At 40.2% G+C, this 17285-nt stretch overlaps 3 protein-coding genes across 3 annotated transcripts in view; all 3 read right to left on the bottom strand.

Moving 5' to 3' along the window:
• Positions 1-184: 184 nt before the first annotated feature.
• Positions 185-1436, bottom strand: mrps14 (mitochondrial ribosomal protein S14). The gene is made up of 3 exons (XM_048989981.1): positions 1299-1436; positions 744-908; positions 185-572 (listed from the first exon to the last, which is right to left on the bottom strand). The coding sequence occupies exons 1-3, from the start codon at positions 1374-1376 to the stop codon at positions 390-392; spliced, it is 426 nt and encodes a 141-aa protein (XP_048845938.1). The 5' UTR covers positions 1377-1436; the 3' UTR covers positions 185-389.
• Positions 1437-4202: 2766 nt separating this feature from the next.
• LOC125716812 (uncharacterized protein KIAA0040) lies at positions 4203-9349 on the bottom strand. The gene is made up of 2 exons (XM_048989573.1): positions 9113-9349; positions 4203-6079 (listed from the first exon to the last, which is right to left on the bottom strand). Exon 2 carries the CDS (start codon positions 5600-5602, stop codon positions 5279-5281), a length of 324 nt encoding a protein of 107 aa, XP_048845530.1. The 5' UTR covers positions 5603-6079; positions 9113-9349; the 3' UTR covers positions 4203-5278.
• Positions 9350-12894: 3545 nt separating this feature from the next.
• The window catches only part of tnr (tenascin R (restrictin, janusin)), a 70627-nt gene continuing 66236 nt past the window's right edge, over positions 12895-17285 (bottom strand). The window contains exon 22 of the mRNA XM_048989572.1: positions 12895-16626. Within this exon, the coding sequence (XP_048845529.1) occupies positions 16507-16626 (120 nt within the window). The 3' untranslated portion in view covers positions 12895-16506. The remainder of the gene's footprint in view (positions 16627-17285) is intronic.

Raw genomic sequence — 17285 nt, 5'->3', positions numbered from 1 at the left:
ACATCTGCACCACTTCAGTGTTTACCTTCTCATCAGCACAGACCTTTGAAGATCTATTTGCACATTATAATTGCACTATATACATTATGCACCATATGTATGCATGTTGTCTGTAACATACTTGTGTCACCTTCCAGCATTGCACTTAATCTAGCTAACTAGTGATGCAAGAATCACATCTGCATAGCATTCGATGTTGGTATTAATATTGCATTATATCATCCAGCCATATAAAAACAGCCTGTATACATTTAAGTAAATGTAAAAATAATAAACAAGCAATACATACTTTTATTACATTAACACAAGCGTGGGTGAAACATTCATTTTGCTTGTAATGAGGCCTGCAAGCCCAAATTAGTCCACTGTCTCTTTACAAAGGAAAGACGTCACCACATGGCACGCTGGATCCCAGACATCTGGTTATGGTCACTGAGGTGACGGAAAACAATGCGGCTGAGACGCCACTTCTTCTTCACGCCGCGGGGCCGTGATGTCATCACACAGCGATTGCGGATGCGCACTGGACAGCTGTCCCTTGGCAGGTCAGCAATCTCTTTATCTGCCACTTCCTACATGCAAATGAAGGACAATCAGCTAGATGCAATATAGTTGATTTGGATGTGTGGATATAAGAACAGAAAACACACACTTATAAGGATGCGTTACTCTCCCAAGACAACTGAGTGAGACTGTACAGAAATATTTAGATCCTAGCGGCAGTCGGCCGAAAGGACCCGTACCTGCAGCTCCTTGGGGAGGATGGTGTTCTTTCTTAGTGCATTAATACGCAGCCGTTCGTCTGCATACTCGAAGGCCATTTTTCTCCTCTTCACATCCCGCAGCATTTTCCAGTTTACATAATAACCTCTGACCTGCTCCACAGCACACACTGGGCTCCTAAACGCCTAGACAAGTTTATATTTTTATAAATCGTTGCACTTAGGTTTACAGATGTAAACAGTACCCCCCTCCTCCATTATTAGGAAGTTATCCTAGTTCTGCACCACAAAAAACACAGCTTTCATACAATCCGCAACATGAAAATTATCATAACTAACATTAAGAATGTCCACTAACTGTAATAAAATATTTAACTATAACCGCTGTGTCTGTGATGCAATGACTGTCAAAACCTGAATACGGCAGGCGGGTAGTGGATAAAACTAGAAAAGCTAAATTTACAATTCAATGACGTTTACACATTGTCGCTGGTCCTGATCATCTTAGCTTAATTGCACCAGCACTGTTAAATCTTAAAAAGACAAAGTAGAATATAGAATAGTATGCACCCTTACCGAAAGTGATGCGCAAAATGAAGATAATAAAACCCCTGACCCTAGATTAACAACCTTGTTCAGAACAGCGGACGCCATGATTACAAGCGCTCAACATTCAAACCAAACTTTATTTAAAACAAACTTGCTCTCACATTATCGTGCAGAGCAAACAATATTCAAAGCCAACTTTATTTACAACAAAATGAATTTAACATTTAACTGTACACGCGCAACATGCAAAACCATTTATAAAAAAAAACGTTTTTCCCACTTCATTGGACTATTTAGTTTTCATTGGATTTTCATAACATTTTATAAAAATATCAGACAAAAGAAAGGAAATGGAATTTCCACACAACACAATACGTACTTTCAAAATCAAAATTCTTTAACTCTGACTTAAATGTGGGAATGACCCTTTCATATAGGTATGGTCAAGCGTTATGTATTTTTCAAAGATTGTTTTTACAGGTACGTGTATATAATTACGCACAAGAGTCATAGTTCACGAATAAGTTCAATGTATTGTTAATTTGAACTGAGATTTATAAAAAAAAAAGAAAAGAAATGTTTTCAATAAATATAATAATAAACAAATGCGTAATATTTCCAGTTCACATTTCAAGAAATAGTGGATAGTGAATCCTCTAATTTAATGCTCTTATAGGGGCAGTTCCCCGCAAAATTGAAAAAAAAATGTTTTACAGGGGGTTTTCGTGCTATCTATCCATCTGCAATGTCATGCAGGGACTTACTCATATCGAACTCCGCACACCAATCACTGAGCAGAAGATACGAGCATGAGCAACCCAGCACGGTCTTCTCAGCTTCCGTATTTTACGTTCTTTTCCTTCCAAGATGTGAGAGGAAGTGGTTCAATATCTATATTTTTATTTTTGCATTATAATATGTAATATTCATTCAGCTATCATAATAAAGATACGCACTTATCCAGAAAATGGATTGCAGTGTTTTATTGAAATTGTGATACTTCTTAACGCCATTATCCCATAAGTTTCCAATAATGTGTATGTCCTGATTGTAATATATGGAAATCAATACCAATATAACACCAATATAAAGAACGGGAACCACAACAATAGAACTCACTGGTTGCCAAAAATTGTAAAAATGTGTCAATTAGCATTTACCAATAAGGACTTTCGTATAATTTATTTAAAAATGCTTTTCATATTAGAGTCTCAGGAAGCACTTTGCTGCAGTACCTAAGTGATTTTGCTTGAGTGACAGCATCAGGTGAGGCAAAATGTAATATAATCAGACTATTGGAGGCTTGGAGGAATACTGCCAAGGTCCACCTATAGATGGCAGCATATCTTATTGGAACTACTGCTGGGTGGTGGCTTGACGTAATGGCCTGTGGGTGGAAACTGTTTTAAAGTCTTGATTTTATACTCCAATAGCATCTTCCTGGTGGTAGGAGTGTGATGTAGCTCTGACGGGGGTGGAGACTGTCTTCCATGATGCAGTGGGCCCTTCTAATGACCGTAGTGTGATGAATGTGATGCAGTCATGGGATATTATATCGAACCCCTATCTTCAGTTAGGGTATACTGTAAACTAGGACCCAAGAAAAGCTGCCTTGTCTCCTTGGATGGCACTGAGATTGAGTTCCATACATAACATGATTAAAGGAAAAATATTCTAGTATTAGATGAAAAATAGTAAAGTGGACCAACATAAATATCCTTCAAACTGTGGTACAGGCAGAATGAGTTCTGTGAGGTCCGGTTACATAACTATCTCACTTCATAAAGTGTTTTTGTTAAATAAAGTTTGATGAACGACCTGCTCAAACAGTGACACATCACAATCACTCTGACTTTCACTGGCCCATTCTTTCCATTGGCCTTCTTCAGGGTGGTCACTCTTAAGGAAACAGATTCCTTCCATGACAGATGGCCAAATTCATTCATACAAATTGAGACAATTTCAAAGACCATTCTTAATTTTTTTTTGACGTAAAATATATTTAATAAAAAAATCAACAGTCACAATTATATACATATTGTATTTATATCTGGGCTTACAGGCCTCATTACAATTATTACACACACACACATATGTGTGTGTATTTCTCATTCAGAACTACTACATACTGCATAAATACATCATAATGTAACACTGACCATCTCTTCTGCAATGACTATCAGTTCAATGGGCCGATAAACAGGTCTTCAGCATATTGTCCATGTACCATGTGAAAAGCTTCTTTTCTTCATATCAATTGGACTATTCAGTCATTATTAAATGGCCTTACATTCATGCCTGGGCTGGTCTTAATCAGTCACTGTACGTACCTGAGATGAGATATTATATGTAACTATTAACTGCAGTGACAACAGAACAAACCAAGCATTACCTGCAGTGATGAGTCATTAACTGCAGTGACTCTTTCCTGAACTGCAGTGATGAGTCACTGACTATATTAATGAATAATTAACTGAATTATATGAGATATCAGTGATTGAGTTCTAAAATGAAGGATGCCTCATAGCAATCCAGCTGCTTACACTCATCAATGAAACTCATGGCATCAGGCCAGTTGTACAATTGCTCGGTACAGACATACATAAATTAAAAGAGGAACATTTCTTATACAGACCAAATCCATTGAATATATGACAAACATTTTCAATGATTAAATACTGATAATTCTGACTAAAAGACATGGTACTTCCCTGGAATTTGTGAGGGCAATATCCAGTGGTGAATACAAGCGGCCGAAATGAGTTTCCTCCGCAGGGTGGCTGGACTCTTCCTTAGAGATAGGGTGAGGAGCTCGGTCATTCGGGAGGAACTCAGAGTAGAGCCGCTGCTCCTCCGCAGGGTGGCTGGACTCTTCCTTAGAGATAGGGTGAGGAGCTCGGTCATTCGGGAGGGACTCAGAGTAGAGCCGCTGCTCCTCCGCAGGGTGGCTGGGCTCTCCCTTAGAGATAGGGTGAGGAGCTCGGTCATTCGGGAGGGACTCAGAGTAGAGCCGCTGCTTTTCCGCGTTGAGAGGTGCCAGATGAGGTGGCTCGGGCATCTGGTCAGGATGCCTCCTGGACGCCTCCCTGGTGAGGTGATCCTGGCATGTCCCACTGGGAGGAGGCTCCAGGGAAGACCCAGGACACGCTGGAGAGACTACGTCTCTCAGCTGGCTTGGGAACGCCTCAGGATTCCCCCAGAGGAGCTCGACAAAGTTGCCGGGGAGAGGGAAGTCTGGGTTTCCCTGTTTAGACTGCTGCCCCCACAACCCAACCTGGAAAAGCAGTAGAGGATGGATGGATGTCCAGTGGCATGTTTAGCATGTTGTATTTGTGAAAGCACATTGAATAATGGAACAAAAAGTCAAATTGCACTACAGACAAGTGCTGATGTAAATGGGTTCAGGTTCCTTAGTTTGTGGAAAACATGTCGCCTGTCTATCAGCTGTACAATGAACAGTTCACAATGCAGGAAACTATTTCAGGCTGCATTTAAGATTAATGCCAAGCTGGGAAAAACCAGTAAATGAAAAATCCAGAATTTCCGTTTTATAACATTGTGTCAAACAAAAATTAAATATAACAGAAAGAAGCAAACACAGAGTATATTTTACTTTTTGCATTTATATTGACGAGCAAGTAAAAACTGAGTATAGCAAAGAGATATTTTGCATTGCTTAATTTCAACTTTAGTGCTACAAACATAAACATTCCTTTTAATGTGAATCGAGTGCAGAATCTTCCCTTTTAACATACTAGTAGATAATCATTCTCTCAGGAATCCATGTGAGTCAGTCAATCAAGGATGGTACCATTTTAGGCACCCACTTCCATACACACAAAAATGAGAGTCAGATTGTTAAAAAGGCTTACAGGGACTCATTTTTATTTATAATAAAAGTTCTCAGTTCTAAGATTATGCCCATTCACTTCCACTCTGTTTACATGGATTTTAAATGTGTGAATTGTGTGTGTGTGTGTGTGTGTGTGTGTGCACGCATGCGCCCATTAAACTACTGTGAGTGCCATTCTTTCAGAAGCTATTGGTTCAGTCTTCACTGAGATCCAAAGGTCTTCATCCTTGGCGGTCTTCTTCTTCTTCTTTGCATCAGCTTTGGAGCTGCCTGTGTGGTTCCTGGAGCGGCAGCATCTGCCAGCTTTGTCCTTTTGACAGCAACAGCAATGACAGCAGATCACCAGCGAGGTGAGAAGGACCAGCGCCGGCAGGGAGAGAAGAATGGCGAGGCACACAGTGTTGTAGACGCCTTGGTCATGTTTGATGGAGGTGATGTTCCAAAAGCCTGTGAAAAACTGAAGAATAGTCTCACTCATGACTTTGTGTTAATGTCTGGGTTTTGCTCTCTGTACAGTTTCTCTCTGCATGTACTGCAGTTCCTCTAAGCAGAATGTGGAGTCAATATCATCAGCTCAAAGCCAAGAACTTTAAAATAAGGACATTCTGAGAAGACTGTTGTCGATCTGAACGTACAGCAGACACCCCTGTGTCTCTTGGTGGTTCTGTTTTTTTATTCAACTTGCATGTATTGTTGCTTTGTTGCTACAAAAGTAACTCCTATTAGGTGGCAAAATCATATGTAGGGCAGCTGTAGCTCAGCAAGGAAATTGATAGGACTCCTTGTTTTTGACATCCATAGTTTTGAAAACCAGCGCTTTGTTAATGGTTGGCTTTACTTTGATATTTTGACACACACTTTTCATCAAGGATTGCTCTGTGAAATGATCATCTCTCCAAACTACTTCCAATCGGCCGTCTGATGTAGATCTTGGAAAATCTCCAATAAATCATAGCTGTGAAGGAGAAAGAATAACATATAGAAGTTTTACATCTGTGACCTTTTTCTTCATTAGTGTAGTTTATTAAACCATTTATTGTTAAATGTGTATACAGTCTTTCTGCTTGCTTATAGAATGGAGAAAAAGTTCAGAGCTCTTAGTTCAGACTAACTAGTTAAGGGGCCATAGATTAAAAACATGTATGTAACTATTAGACTAACGATCCAAAGTATTCAAGCATGTGCACAAGCATCATTTAAAACAACCACTGGCTGATCATGTGATTTCCCATCAGAGAAGATGTAGGGGATTTACAGAGACAGAGAAAATCTTCTCTGATAAAGGCACGGTAGCTGGTGTTCAATTTTCAGAAAACTCACAGAACAAGTGACTTTACTGAATTTAAAAACAAAGCCTTTAAAGAAAATAAGAAGTTAGAATACAAAAAAAAGAAAAGAAAATTACATCCGGTGACTATTGCTTTGACTTGTTTGACTGTCTTCATGGTGTCCAGCACCAAATAAGTGAAGTGCATGTTGCATTGTTTGCATAACCCATGTGTGAAACAACATTCACAAGATTCACTTCCTGCTCTGTGCTTCCTGTATTACGACCACAGGAAACTGCAGTTAGTTGACAGCAGAGGTTGTCTAAGGTTTAGGATTTTAAGTTTATCAGACAAAGATCATAACTGTGATGATTCTAAAATGACTCACAGGGACCAGTATGTTAAGCTATAACAAAAGCTTCAATAATTTTAAGATTATCTCTTTCATTCCATATGGTAAATATTTACAACGTCCTGAAAACATATTTAATGATACGTAAAAAATTACTTATGACTGTAGCACTGCCATAGAGTGCAGTTCTGTCCTGCGGCAGCTATTGAGCAGTGCTCAGCGGGCACTGGCTAGTGTAGCACTGCCATAGAGTGCAGTTCTGTCCTGCGGCAGCTATTGAGCAGTGCTCAGCGGGCACTGGCTAGTATAGCACTGCCATAGAGTGCAGTTCTGTCCTGCGGCAGCTAATGAAGAATTCTCAGTGGGCACTGATTCACATAGCAGTGCCATACAGTGCGGTTATGTCCTGTGGCAGCTATTGAGCAGTGCTCAGCGGGCACTAGCTAGTGTAGTGGCCTCCCAAAATTAATTTTTCCTTTTTTTTTTTTTTTTAAACGCTGGCCATATGTTTGAATTGTCGTGTCACATAGGTTGTAACTCAAGGACAGTCTGCACTGTAGCAGACATCCATCCATCCATCCATCCATTTTCCAAACCGCTTATCCTACTGGGTCGCGGGGGGTCCGGAGCCTATCCTGGAAGCAATGGGCACGAGGCAGGGAACAACCCAGGATGGGGGGCCAGCCCATCGCAGGGCACACTCACACACCAGACATTCACACATACACACCTACGGGCAATTGAGTAACTCCAATGAGCCTCAGCATGTTTTTGGGCTGTGGGGGGAAACTGGAGTACCCGGAGGAAACCCCACAACGACATGGGGAGAACATGCAAACTCCACACACATGTGACCCAGGCAGAGACTTGAACCCGGGTCCCAGAGGTGTGAGGCAACAGTGCTAACCACTGCACCACCACACCGCCCCCACTGTAGCAGACATTCAGAGAAAATCCCTGGAGCAACTGGGGCTATATAAAAGAGAATAGTGATACTGGGTCTGGGTCATCCAGCGTGCAGCAACCTGGAGCTGGGGCTTAGGGGCCTCGCTCAGGGGCCCGAGGGTGATGCTGTGCTAGTCATGGGATTTGACCTCACCGCATTGCAGGCATGGCCTTAGATCCCTAACCAGTTAATCTACACAGCCTCGCTTAGAAATGTGATTTAATGTATCTTCAGGCGACAGTAAGCAGGTGCAATCATCATCCTAAACACTGGAGAATGGAAGTTTAATTGTAGATTAATCCTGATGGCCCACAATTTATAACTAGAACTGAAACTTCCGCACATCTGGATTCATAAGGTTTTCACAGCTCTATAACCAAGTCTTTTATCTGGAATGATTCCTTCACTGAATAGGCATCTTACTGTACTGGGTTTGTGAAAACCTCAGAGGGAGGTAATGTAGTCAGAACATTCACAGTTAGGTGAGGGCTTGATAAACCATGTTGGCACGAAGATACTTCTTTTTGTAGCTAAGCTGGATGCAGCAATGCTATTGTATCCTCCGTCTGTCGATGTATTTACAGCTGCTCATTCATATTTACATGCAAAATTCATGTACGCTGTGCAAACATTTTCCACTCATTTGCCAAATTTGTTGTGGAAGTTCTGTTTTTAAAATAGTTTTAAAAATGAATTATGAATCAGTCAAATATAAACGTTTTCAATCATTTAATCTCTAATGGGTTGAAGTTACTATGCCATGTTTTGTCAGATTTCTATGCCTAGCTGATAACCATGACCAGGATAAGAGGTGAGAAGATGGATGGATGGATGGATGAACTATTTTACAACAGTGAGTAAATTATGGCAGTTTGTGTGCAGTAATCTCATAGTGATGATCTTGATCTATATAACTACATTTTGTTGTTTTTTCAATGTAATATTTACTTTATCTATATAGCTTGATATAATCATTTCTTAGCAAATGGCTTTCAGGCTATCACTGGCCTTTTGTGCTCCTGGATATGAGAATGTGAGATTGTTTTATTTCTGTAAGCTTCTTATTTATGAATTCTTAAAACGGCTGTCTCAAGTGCTGAAATGCTAAAAAGAGCCACACAGCCATTACCAGAAATGTATAAATGCTTCATATCTCACTGCTGGAGTATAGAAATTTCCATATAGTGCTAACAGTAGGTTAAGAGGTTTTTTAAGAGGTTTGTTCTGACATATTATAGCCAAGCAGCATAACTCACGCGTAAACCTGTTGCAGTCACTTAAGTTGAGTGATTCCACGCAAAGTTGGATCAAAGTAACAGCTTAGCTAAGGCATGATTTTGTCCAGCTAGTCAACACACAGCAATTATAAGCATGAGATTGCAGCATCACTACAATTGCTTTAGTTCAAGGATGGAGTCTTACCACGATGAAGCTACTTCAGGTTTTCAGGTTGGGCTTTTTGCCTTTTTACTGGGATCTGCATACATTCAGTCCTTTCATAGTGCCTCTGAGCTGTGTCCTACTTTCCCTCTAATCTACGTCTTCACCAGAGGTAAGTTTCAGCTGCTTAACCATGGCTCCTCTCTCTCGCTCTCCTCCTTTTCCTGTCTTCTGTCTGAGCTTGCGCCGCCTTGCCTGCATGCTGCATTCTTGTGGCTGGTTTATGCTCGCAGGCTCCCTGTGATGTCAGAGTAACAGGCTTCCTGTAAGGAAGCAGTTGGGTGTGGTATGAGCAAGTGACAAACAGAAAGAGAGACTGAGCAAGAGAAGAGAAGCAAAAAACACAATAGATGAGCAAAATAGCCATTAAATAAGTGAAGCTGTAATACATGTAATAAAACCCTATAATTACATACATGCATGTAATGTCTGTTACAAATCCTTCCTAGGAAGGTTTGCAGTCTGACTGCACTTTTATCCTTTTATCCAACTAGTCTTAACAAGTGTCGCATGGAAAAAACACTAAGTTCAAACTAAAACTGTGAAATTAGAATATAAGAATGTGTACTCCATCTTTCATTGATACACACACAGTAAGCTGCTTTTACCTTCTTCTCTTTTGTCAGTCGTCTGCAGTACAGTCAGGTTTTCTAGTAATGAAAACGTTCACCTCTTCTGGTATTGAACTGAATTTTTTTTTTATCATATAAAATCATCTGTGATGACAGTTATGGGTCACAAGCAACTTTGAGTGAACCCAGAAAGACAAGAACTCCTAGAAGAACCATCTTCGCTAGATGTATGAAGACATATACAGTATATACTTGGTCTTGGGTCAGCAGCTAACCCAACATATGAGATGAAAATGTCTTTTTAATAGTGAGAGTTCAAATTCATTTTATACTCTGTTAGCATCACCATTACATTAGCTAGGGTCTCCTGGCATCCTCTGTGCTCTCCTTTGTCGTTTTCTCATACAGCCTTATGAAATCTGAAGCATGTACTACTGAAAATCAGAAGGAGCGGTTTTCCTTCTGCAAAGACAGTAGATATGAGTTTGCATAGGGGCTGAATGAGTGGCCCTGTACTGGAAATGTACTGGAATGGAAAGAGTCACCAAGGCATGGAAGGTAACTGTAGATCACTGAGCTGCGTCAATCTGTAAGAGTCTTTCCATCAGCCTCAGCTTCACGCACTGCACTCAGCTAAAAAGTACGAGGACCTTTAGTGTGCTAATAGAACCATATCTTACAAGTACACTTCTGAAAACTCGCTCGCAAAATCACACATTTTATTAGAAATGGGTGCCCACAATTTGGCCAAAAGAGCCACTGAGTCTCCTTTCAAAGACTGAGTGGAGGGAAACTCAGCAGGTTGGCTGGCGGAGAAGGGCAGCCTTTTCTCACAGCCCTGAATCTGACACATAGTGGCCCTCTGTCTGTGAATGGAAACTTCATTGCAGTATTTAACTTGGCAAGAGGCTGACAAGTAGCCAAAAATAGCAACTACCGTTGCTAACCAGTACAAAAGCAAACAAAGCACTGAGTCAGCCGTATAAAATGTGGCAGCTCAGAGCTCACGAAAACACGGGGAGGGATTTATGAAAACTGAAAATGTGCTGGTGAGAGCTGATTCCCATTTATGGTAGGAGTTCATTGTAGAAGCAGTGTTCATGCTCTTAATGGTGAGCTGGTACAATGTGGTTATTTAGGACTAATAATGTTTGTTTTACCAGTTCAAAGCATTAATAACTTTCCTTGTGTCACATCCGATGAAAACAAGTAGGCGAAGGGATCCACAATTGTAAGCAGACAGGGATTATTGACGGGGTGAACACTCCAACCTGGCGACGAGATGCAAATCGGACATGGAGCTGCAAGATCTAAACTAATGCCAGATCTGGGGAGACAGACTAGCACGCGGACTAAAAATATACAGAACTGAATGACGGAAAGACAGAACAGCTGAGAACAATCAGGAAATCACATGCGGTTGATCAGGGGGCGTGGCACAGAGGAGGACTGAACGAGCAGGTCACCACACCTTGTATACATTCTTAAATACGTCATCAATGTCAAATGAACACACATACAGACACACACACAGCCACAAACGCACAAATTCATCATACAATTTAATCCACATTAATCTAGATTAATCACAGCTAAAATTCAAATGTATATAAATGTACACACAAGTACTAACTACTAATTAGAGGACTGATTGGCTGAAAAGTCCACACACCTGGGTTTGTATGTACATGTATATGTGCGTGTGTGTGTGTCTATGTGTGCATGTTTGTGTATAATAGTGTTTCCTGAAAGTCCCACGTACATAAGGGCTAATTTACCAGAGGAACTGAGAACAGACAGGCGCTTGTGTTTTGAAAACCAAGGAAAATTATGCTGGTACAAATAATTGCTTATATAGGAGTAAAAAGTCACACATTGTGAATATATTTGGAATGTTGAGTGAAATTAGTGCGCATAATATAAAACTGTTATTAGGCAGCAGGAACTATCTGTTGGTTACATGTTAAAAATCAACACCCGTGTGTAATATCTGTCTGTTTATATATAGTAATTATCTCTGTTATGAAAATGAAAAGGCAAGTGGCCAAAAATGAGCTATTTATTTTCCTGTTGTTGGCCACAGCTTATGCCACACAAATGATAACAAAAACACCCGAACCAGTGACACTTGCTGTCATGCCAACCGCAAACTCTTCTCTCTCCCCCATATGCCTGTCTCGCTCCTCCCATGCACACACACACACACACACACACACACACACACACACATACACACACACACACACACACACACACACACACACACACACAGAGGTTGTTAACCTTAAAATACCCCTCCCGCATGCTTTAAACACATGTAAACTTATTCAGACATACTTTGTCATTACACATGATATGTGGATGTCGGACTAAGGATATGAGTAACACAATAATAATAATAATATGTGATGTATATGTATTTTTTTTTTTTTTGCAAACTGTAGCCTGGTTCTTCCCTCTTTCTCATTACTGAAGGGCTCCTTCCTTGCTTTATGGAACTTCAGTCCTGCTTCTAGGAGCCTGATACACACTGTCCTAGCAGTGCTCTTCACTCCTGCACTTAATGTTTCCCATTCTATTTGCAGGTCACTTGAGATCATCCACCAATTCTTGAGAAACTATCGAATAAGTTGACGGTCATCCCTGGCATTAGAAAGGCGCTTCTGCCCTCTCCCTGGCTGGTTTCTGGTCATTCCCAGTGTCTCCTGCTTCACCTTGTCCTTATGTACTGTTGTCTTAGAAATTTTGAACCTGGAAACATGCTTCAGCTCAACGTAGCCTTCCGCCCGCAGATCCATGATCAAACCAGGATTTAAAAATCCAGATTTGTTTAAAATATAGCGTGGTCTTTTAACTTTTCCTTAGATGTGTGTATATACATATTTTACATTTTTTATATTGAATGAATGTTGGAGTTGGGTGGTGTGGTAGCTCCATGGATGGCAGTGTTGCCCATAGTTGGGGAGTTCGATGTTTGATTCTCACCCAAGGGTTATATAGGAGTTAGGACAGAACTGCACCAATGGCTGGGTGACCTGGCACATTTACATTGTCCATTGTGCATCTCCTATAGTGGACAGGTATCCATCCAGGGTGTCCCTGAGCATCCTCGGCTCCAGGCTGCCTGCAGGCCTGTACTTGGATGCAGAAATATGACTTAATTGGAACATGACAAAAACACAGAGAAGGCACTTCATCAATATGAACATTTTATTAATATGTAGAAAATGTATTTTAAAAAGAGCCATAAAATACAGGTGCTAATCTACAGCTCAGCTAATCTGATGGTTAACATTAATATCAGTTATGCCACAAGTGCTGACATCATGCCTGTCGTCAGAGACCTTACAGACACAGTGCCTGCAGGACGGCCACAAAGCAGGGCTCCCATCTCTGTCCATGCTCTCAGTCCTGGATCCATTTGGTTGCTTTTCTTCAGCTCCTCATAAGTTTAAAACATGGATAAAAAAAACAGCGAGATGTTTACAGTGTTTTGGTTGGCAAGGACAGGGAGTCAACATCAGTTGAACAAAACAAATAAAGAAACAATAAAGATTAAAGCAATACAGTCTGTACTCGTGCCAATAAATAAAATAAACCACTGCCTGCAAGCCTGGATCGACGCTTTACACAAACATTGTGCATGTGGTAACACTTTCTATGCATGTCTATAAGAATCTATGAACACATTCATGACACATTGTAATGCTTTTATAAGGCATTATAAACATGGTTATAAATATTTATAAAAAGGCATAATACATTATAGACATGTCTGTTATGCATTACAAATACATTATGAATTTTTCATCTATAATGCGCTTTAGATACCTTAATTATGTAGCACAAAGCATCCTTAATGCTTATATCGATCATTATAAGGGTATCTATAGTGCATTATATATGTGAGCTTTACTGGAGCTTATGAAGTATTATAATCAACACTATAATGCTTTATGACTGTCAATAGATGACACTGTATGCTTTATTAATTCTTATACCAGTCATTATAATGCAACATGAAGGTATCTGTAACGCATTATAGATATAGATGAGAGCTAAAACTGAAGTGTTACCGTGCACATTGCAAATAAAAAATATGCAGATATCAGACATACAGGGTTAGTACGTCATAGATTAAGAAGTTGACAGTTAATATTGTATTATTAGTTACCATCATTATGTAGAGGTCATTGTGAGAGGGAGACGTACTGTTATTGCACTGTTGGTAAAAGCTGGTGTATATTGTGCACAAACAGAACGTCTGTCCTGCATCCTGAGAGCTCTGCTCCCTGTGACAGTTAATGAGGAGACAGTGCTGTTCTCCTTGCCTGTATAGAGCAGTGCTTTGTTAACCTGCACAGCCTGGGTTTCAGGACGTCCAGTTTTGTTTTTGGTGCTAATAAATGATGATTTTGAAATACCCTTCAAATATTTTCTAGGTACAACCATTTGTATGACGTGAGACAGTGGGTCTGATGGTGCTCACTTTTCATATTGCTTCTGGCAGATTTTGACATGGTCATATGATCAGAACTTGCTCAAGAAACATACCAGTACATTAACATAAACATGTGTCAGTACAACATCAGGTATCACACACTTTCTATGGCAGCAGGTTTTCAACCAATCCGTACATTTTGGCAAAACAATCAACAGGACAATTGCAGAAATCTCAAGAGTCTGGGAAGCATATCTGCAGAAAATGTATTCTTAAATAGATCATAATGTTATAAACACAAATATTACAGCATAAATCATTAATGTTAACGGGGCCCTAGGAAAGATATTAATATTTTCATGTACAACTATGAAAACAGCAGAGCTCTGTGAATTTCACATTCTCTTGATTTTTTTAAATAAATAGTAAAAATAATGTGAAATAATGTGAAGTCTACCATGACCAGAAAAAGTTCTCAGTCAGGAGTGGTGAGGTGTGGTTTGATATTCATTTTGAAATGAACCATTCATATGAAATATGACCCATCCATCCATCCATCCAGCCACCCATCCACCCAGCCACCCATCCATCCATCCATCCATCCAGCCACCCATCCATCCATCCATCCATCCATCCATCCATCCATCCATCCATCCAACTAAACACATATTCTGGTTAGTGTGACTGGAACATACATTAATATGAAAATGCTTAATCTATGCCTTGTGGCACTTTACTAATTTCCTTTCATTTTCATCATGATTTTCATTGTCATTACCGATTTTCTTCACATCCTCCTAGAATACCATTATTGATTTAATTTCAGTTACAATAAATTAACATTATGACACTAATAATTGAGTAAATAAAGATATATTAGATTATCCAATAAACCCCAGAGGTGTAGTAGTGTAGGGTCATGCAAAGGATTTGCACTGTGCTGCCTGGGATGGACTCCACGCCCCGTGACCCGAACAAGGACAAGCAGGTGGAAGATGGCTGGATGGATTCCGATCACATATTTAGCACTGTAACCTCGCACCTGCAGGGACATGGGTTCAAATGCTGCTTCTGATGCTGTGTGTATGCAGTTTGTATGTTCTCCCAGTGTCTGTGCAGGTTTGCTGTTCTTCAGTGAACTTGTAACTGTAATCACCCATATTGCGTGTACCCTGGTGTGGACTGGCATCTCATCCAGGATGTCCACCACCTCATGGCCTGTGAAGACTCCAGGCCCACAGTCACCGTCTAATGGATATAAATATTACCTGAACGACCTATATTACTACAACAGTAATATATATAGGACTCACATAAGTTATTACATAATATTAGGTTAGTGCAGAAGACTACATTTTGTTCTTTATCGCTCAGCACTAAAGGAAATTATTTTACATTAATTACCCAAGGTGTTGACTTTTTCATAGAAGCATTGTGTTTGGATGTCTTTGCGTTAAAAGCCACTTCCTTAAAAAGCTGTGAAGCCAAAGCAGATAAGTAATTAGAAAAATAACAAAAGTAACGAGAAGGTGGCATCTTTAAGGACATCACAAAAGAAAAGCTTAAAATGATCAATTCTAGAGGATGAAAGAAAACTTGCTGTTACCTTTAGCCCAAAGTACTTTGAGATTCCAGTGTTCATTAGATGCATCAGTATCAATTAATGAAATGGTCACTGAATCTGTTTCTGGGGCTGGTTCATGCTGAAATCAGCTCCTCACGACACTGTGTGTGAGATATTTATATTTTTACAGTGTCTTCATTTTATCGGGATGCACTTGGGTAATGTTTTTGAAATATCTTTTCAAATGTTGTTTCAACACATTAATTCAAAATCTATTTATAAAGAAGACCTCATCATAATTTGCATTTGTTACTGTGTTGGTAAGTACAGAAGAGTGATATCGCATGCCAATAATTATCAAGCAATTCCCAGGTCTTTTCCCATCCCTGCAAATCTAATTCCAGTCAGGGATAGCACATGGTTAACAGGCAAGTAACATTAACATAAAAGTAGTAGCATTAACATGGAAAAACAGCAGGACTGGGTAGAGTATTTTTGTTACAAAAATAGAAATGTCAGTCATTTTAGGGTGCATACTGCTTTGTTAAAATTCTCGATAGAAGAGAAGAAGTGACGTGGGCCTGGCTCTAAGCAGCACCTGGGTACGTATAGACACTCACTGGCTGTCCTTCCACACCACTGCAATGCAGCTGAAGAATAAAGCAGTGTGACAAGCACCTGCTGCACCCCCTGTCTTCAGGATGTTCATAGGACAATCATCTCTCCCTAATTACATAACTGACATGCCTCCATCTCGCCTTTTCCTAAAATAGGAATGTCTTAGTGAGGGAGGAGTGGGTTATAGTGCAGTCGACCGCTTCCTCTTTCCACTTATGCTGCGGTAGTTGAAAGGTCGAATCTTCATCTCCACAAATGGAATGGAGAACTCATGGCCCTTCCAGTGGAACCAGTTGATGCCCTGGAGACAAAGAATTGAACCCCCTGCATTAAAGCATCATACCAGTACCACCATACACAGGATTAAAGCATCATACCAGTGGGTACATCACGGGATGTCCCCAAATGAATACAAAAAGAATACCATCTTTCTTGGTCTTGTCATGCCTTTTCAAATGAACAGTTTATTAAAATGCTCAAAGACATGTACAAATGTCAAAAATACATGCATCATGAAAAATGAAAGCAAGCTGATGTAGAAGCTTGGTCAAGATTAGTGTAACGAGGAGATACCCTGCCTAGGTTACTCCCACAAGATATATAGGTTGGATATTTCAACTGAGCAAACAGAAAACTAAGAATCAAGATAAGAGTCCAAGACATTAAAATGGGGTTTTTCTGGTTAAGCAGAAGCCGCGACACATGTTCTGCTGCCTGTTTAGTTCTGTCTCATCACTTACGGATATAAAAGCAGAAATTGTCAATGTGTGTTCTAAGTGTCATGACCTGCTCGTCTGCTCCTCCCCAGTGCCACGCCCCCACATCTGCCCCGTGTGGATCCCCCGTGTTTACCGGTTTTGTGTTTTTTCTGATTAGTTTAGTGTATTTAAATCCATGTCAGAGTAGGTTTCCCCAGTCCTGTCATTAACGTTACGTGTGTTCCCCTGCATATAAAACCCT

The sequence above is a fragment of the Brienomyrus brachyistius genome, chromosome 21 (assembly GCF_023856365.1).
Source record: "Brienomyrus brachyistius isolate T26 chromosome 21, BBRACH_0.4, whole genome shotgun sequence".
Lineage (NCBI taxonomy): Eukaryota > Metazoa > Chordata > Actinopteri > Osteoglossiformes > Mormyridae > Brienomyrus > Brienomyrus brachyistius.
Note: the sequence above shows the minus strand (reverse complement) of the source record. Positions and strands in the feature narration are given on the sequence as shown.

Bases quoted from the DNA above. Each gene is read 5' to 3' on its own strand.
- mrps14 (XM_048989981.1), bottom strand. From the start codon at position 1,376: ATGGCGTCCGCTGTTCTGAACAAGGTTGTTAATCTAGGGTCAGGGGTT. The intron at 909-1,298 runs GTAAGGGTGCAT...AAACTTGTCTAG, and splicing joins CATTTTGCGCATCACTTTCG to GCGTTTAGGAGCCCAGTGTG. The intron at 573-743 runs GTACGGGTCCTT...ATTTGCATGTAG, and splicing joins TCCTCCCCAAGGAGCTGCAG to GAAGTGGCAGATAAAGAGAT.
- LOC125716812 (XM_048989573.1), bottom strand. From the start codon at position 5,602: ATGAGTGAGACTATTCTTCAGTTTTTCACAGGCTTTTGGAACATCACC.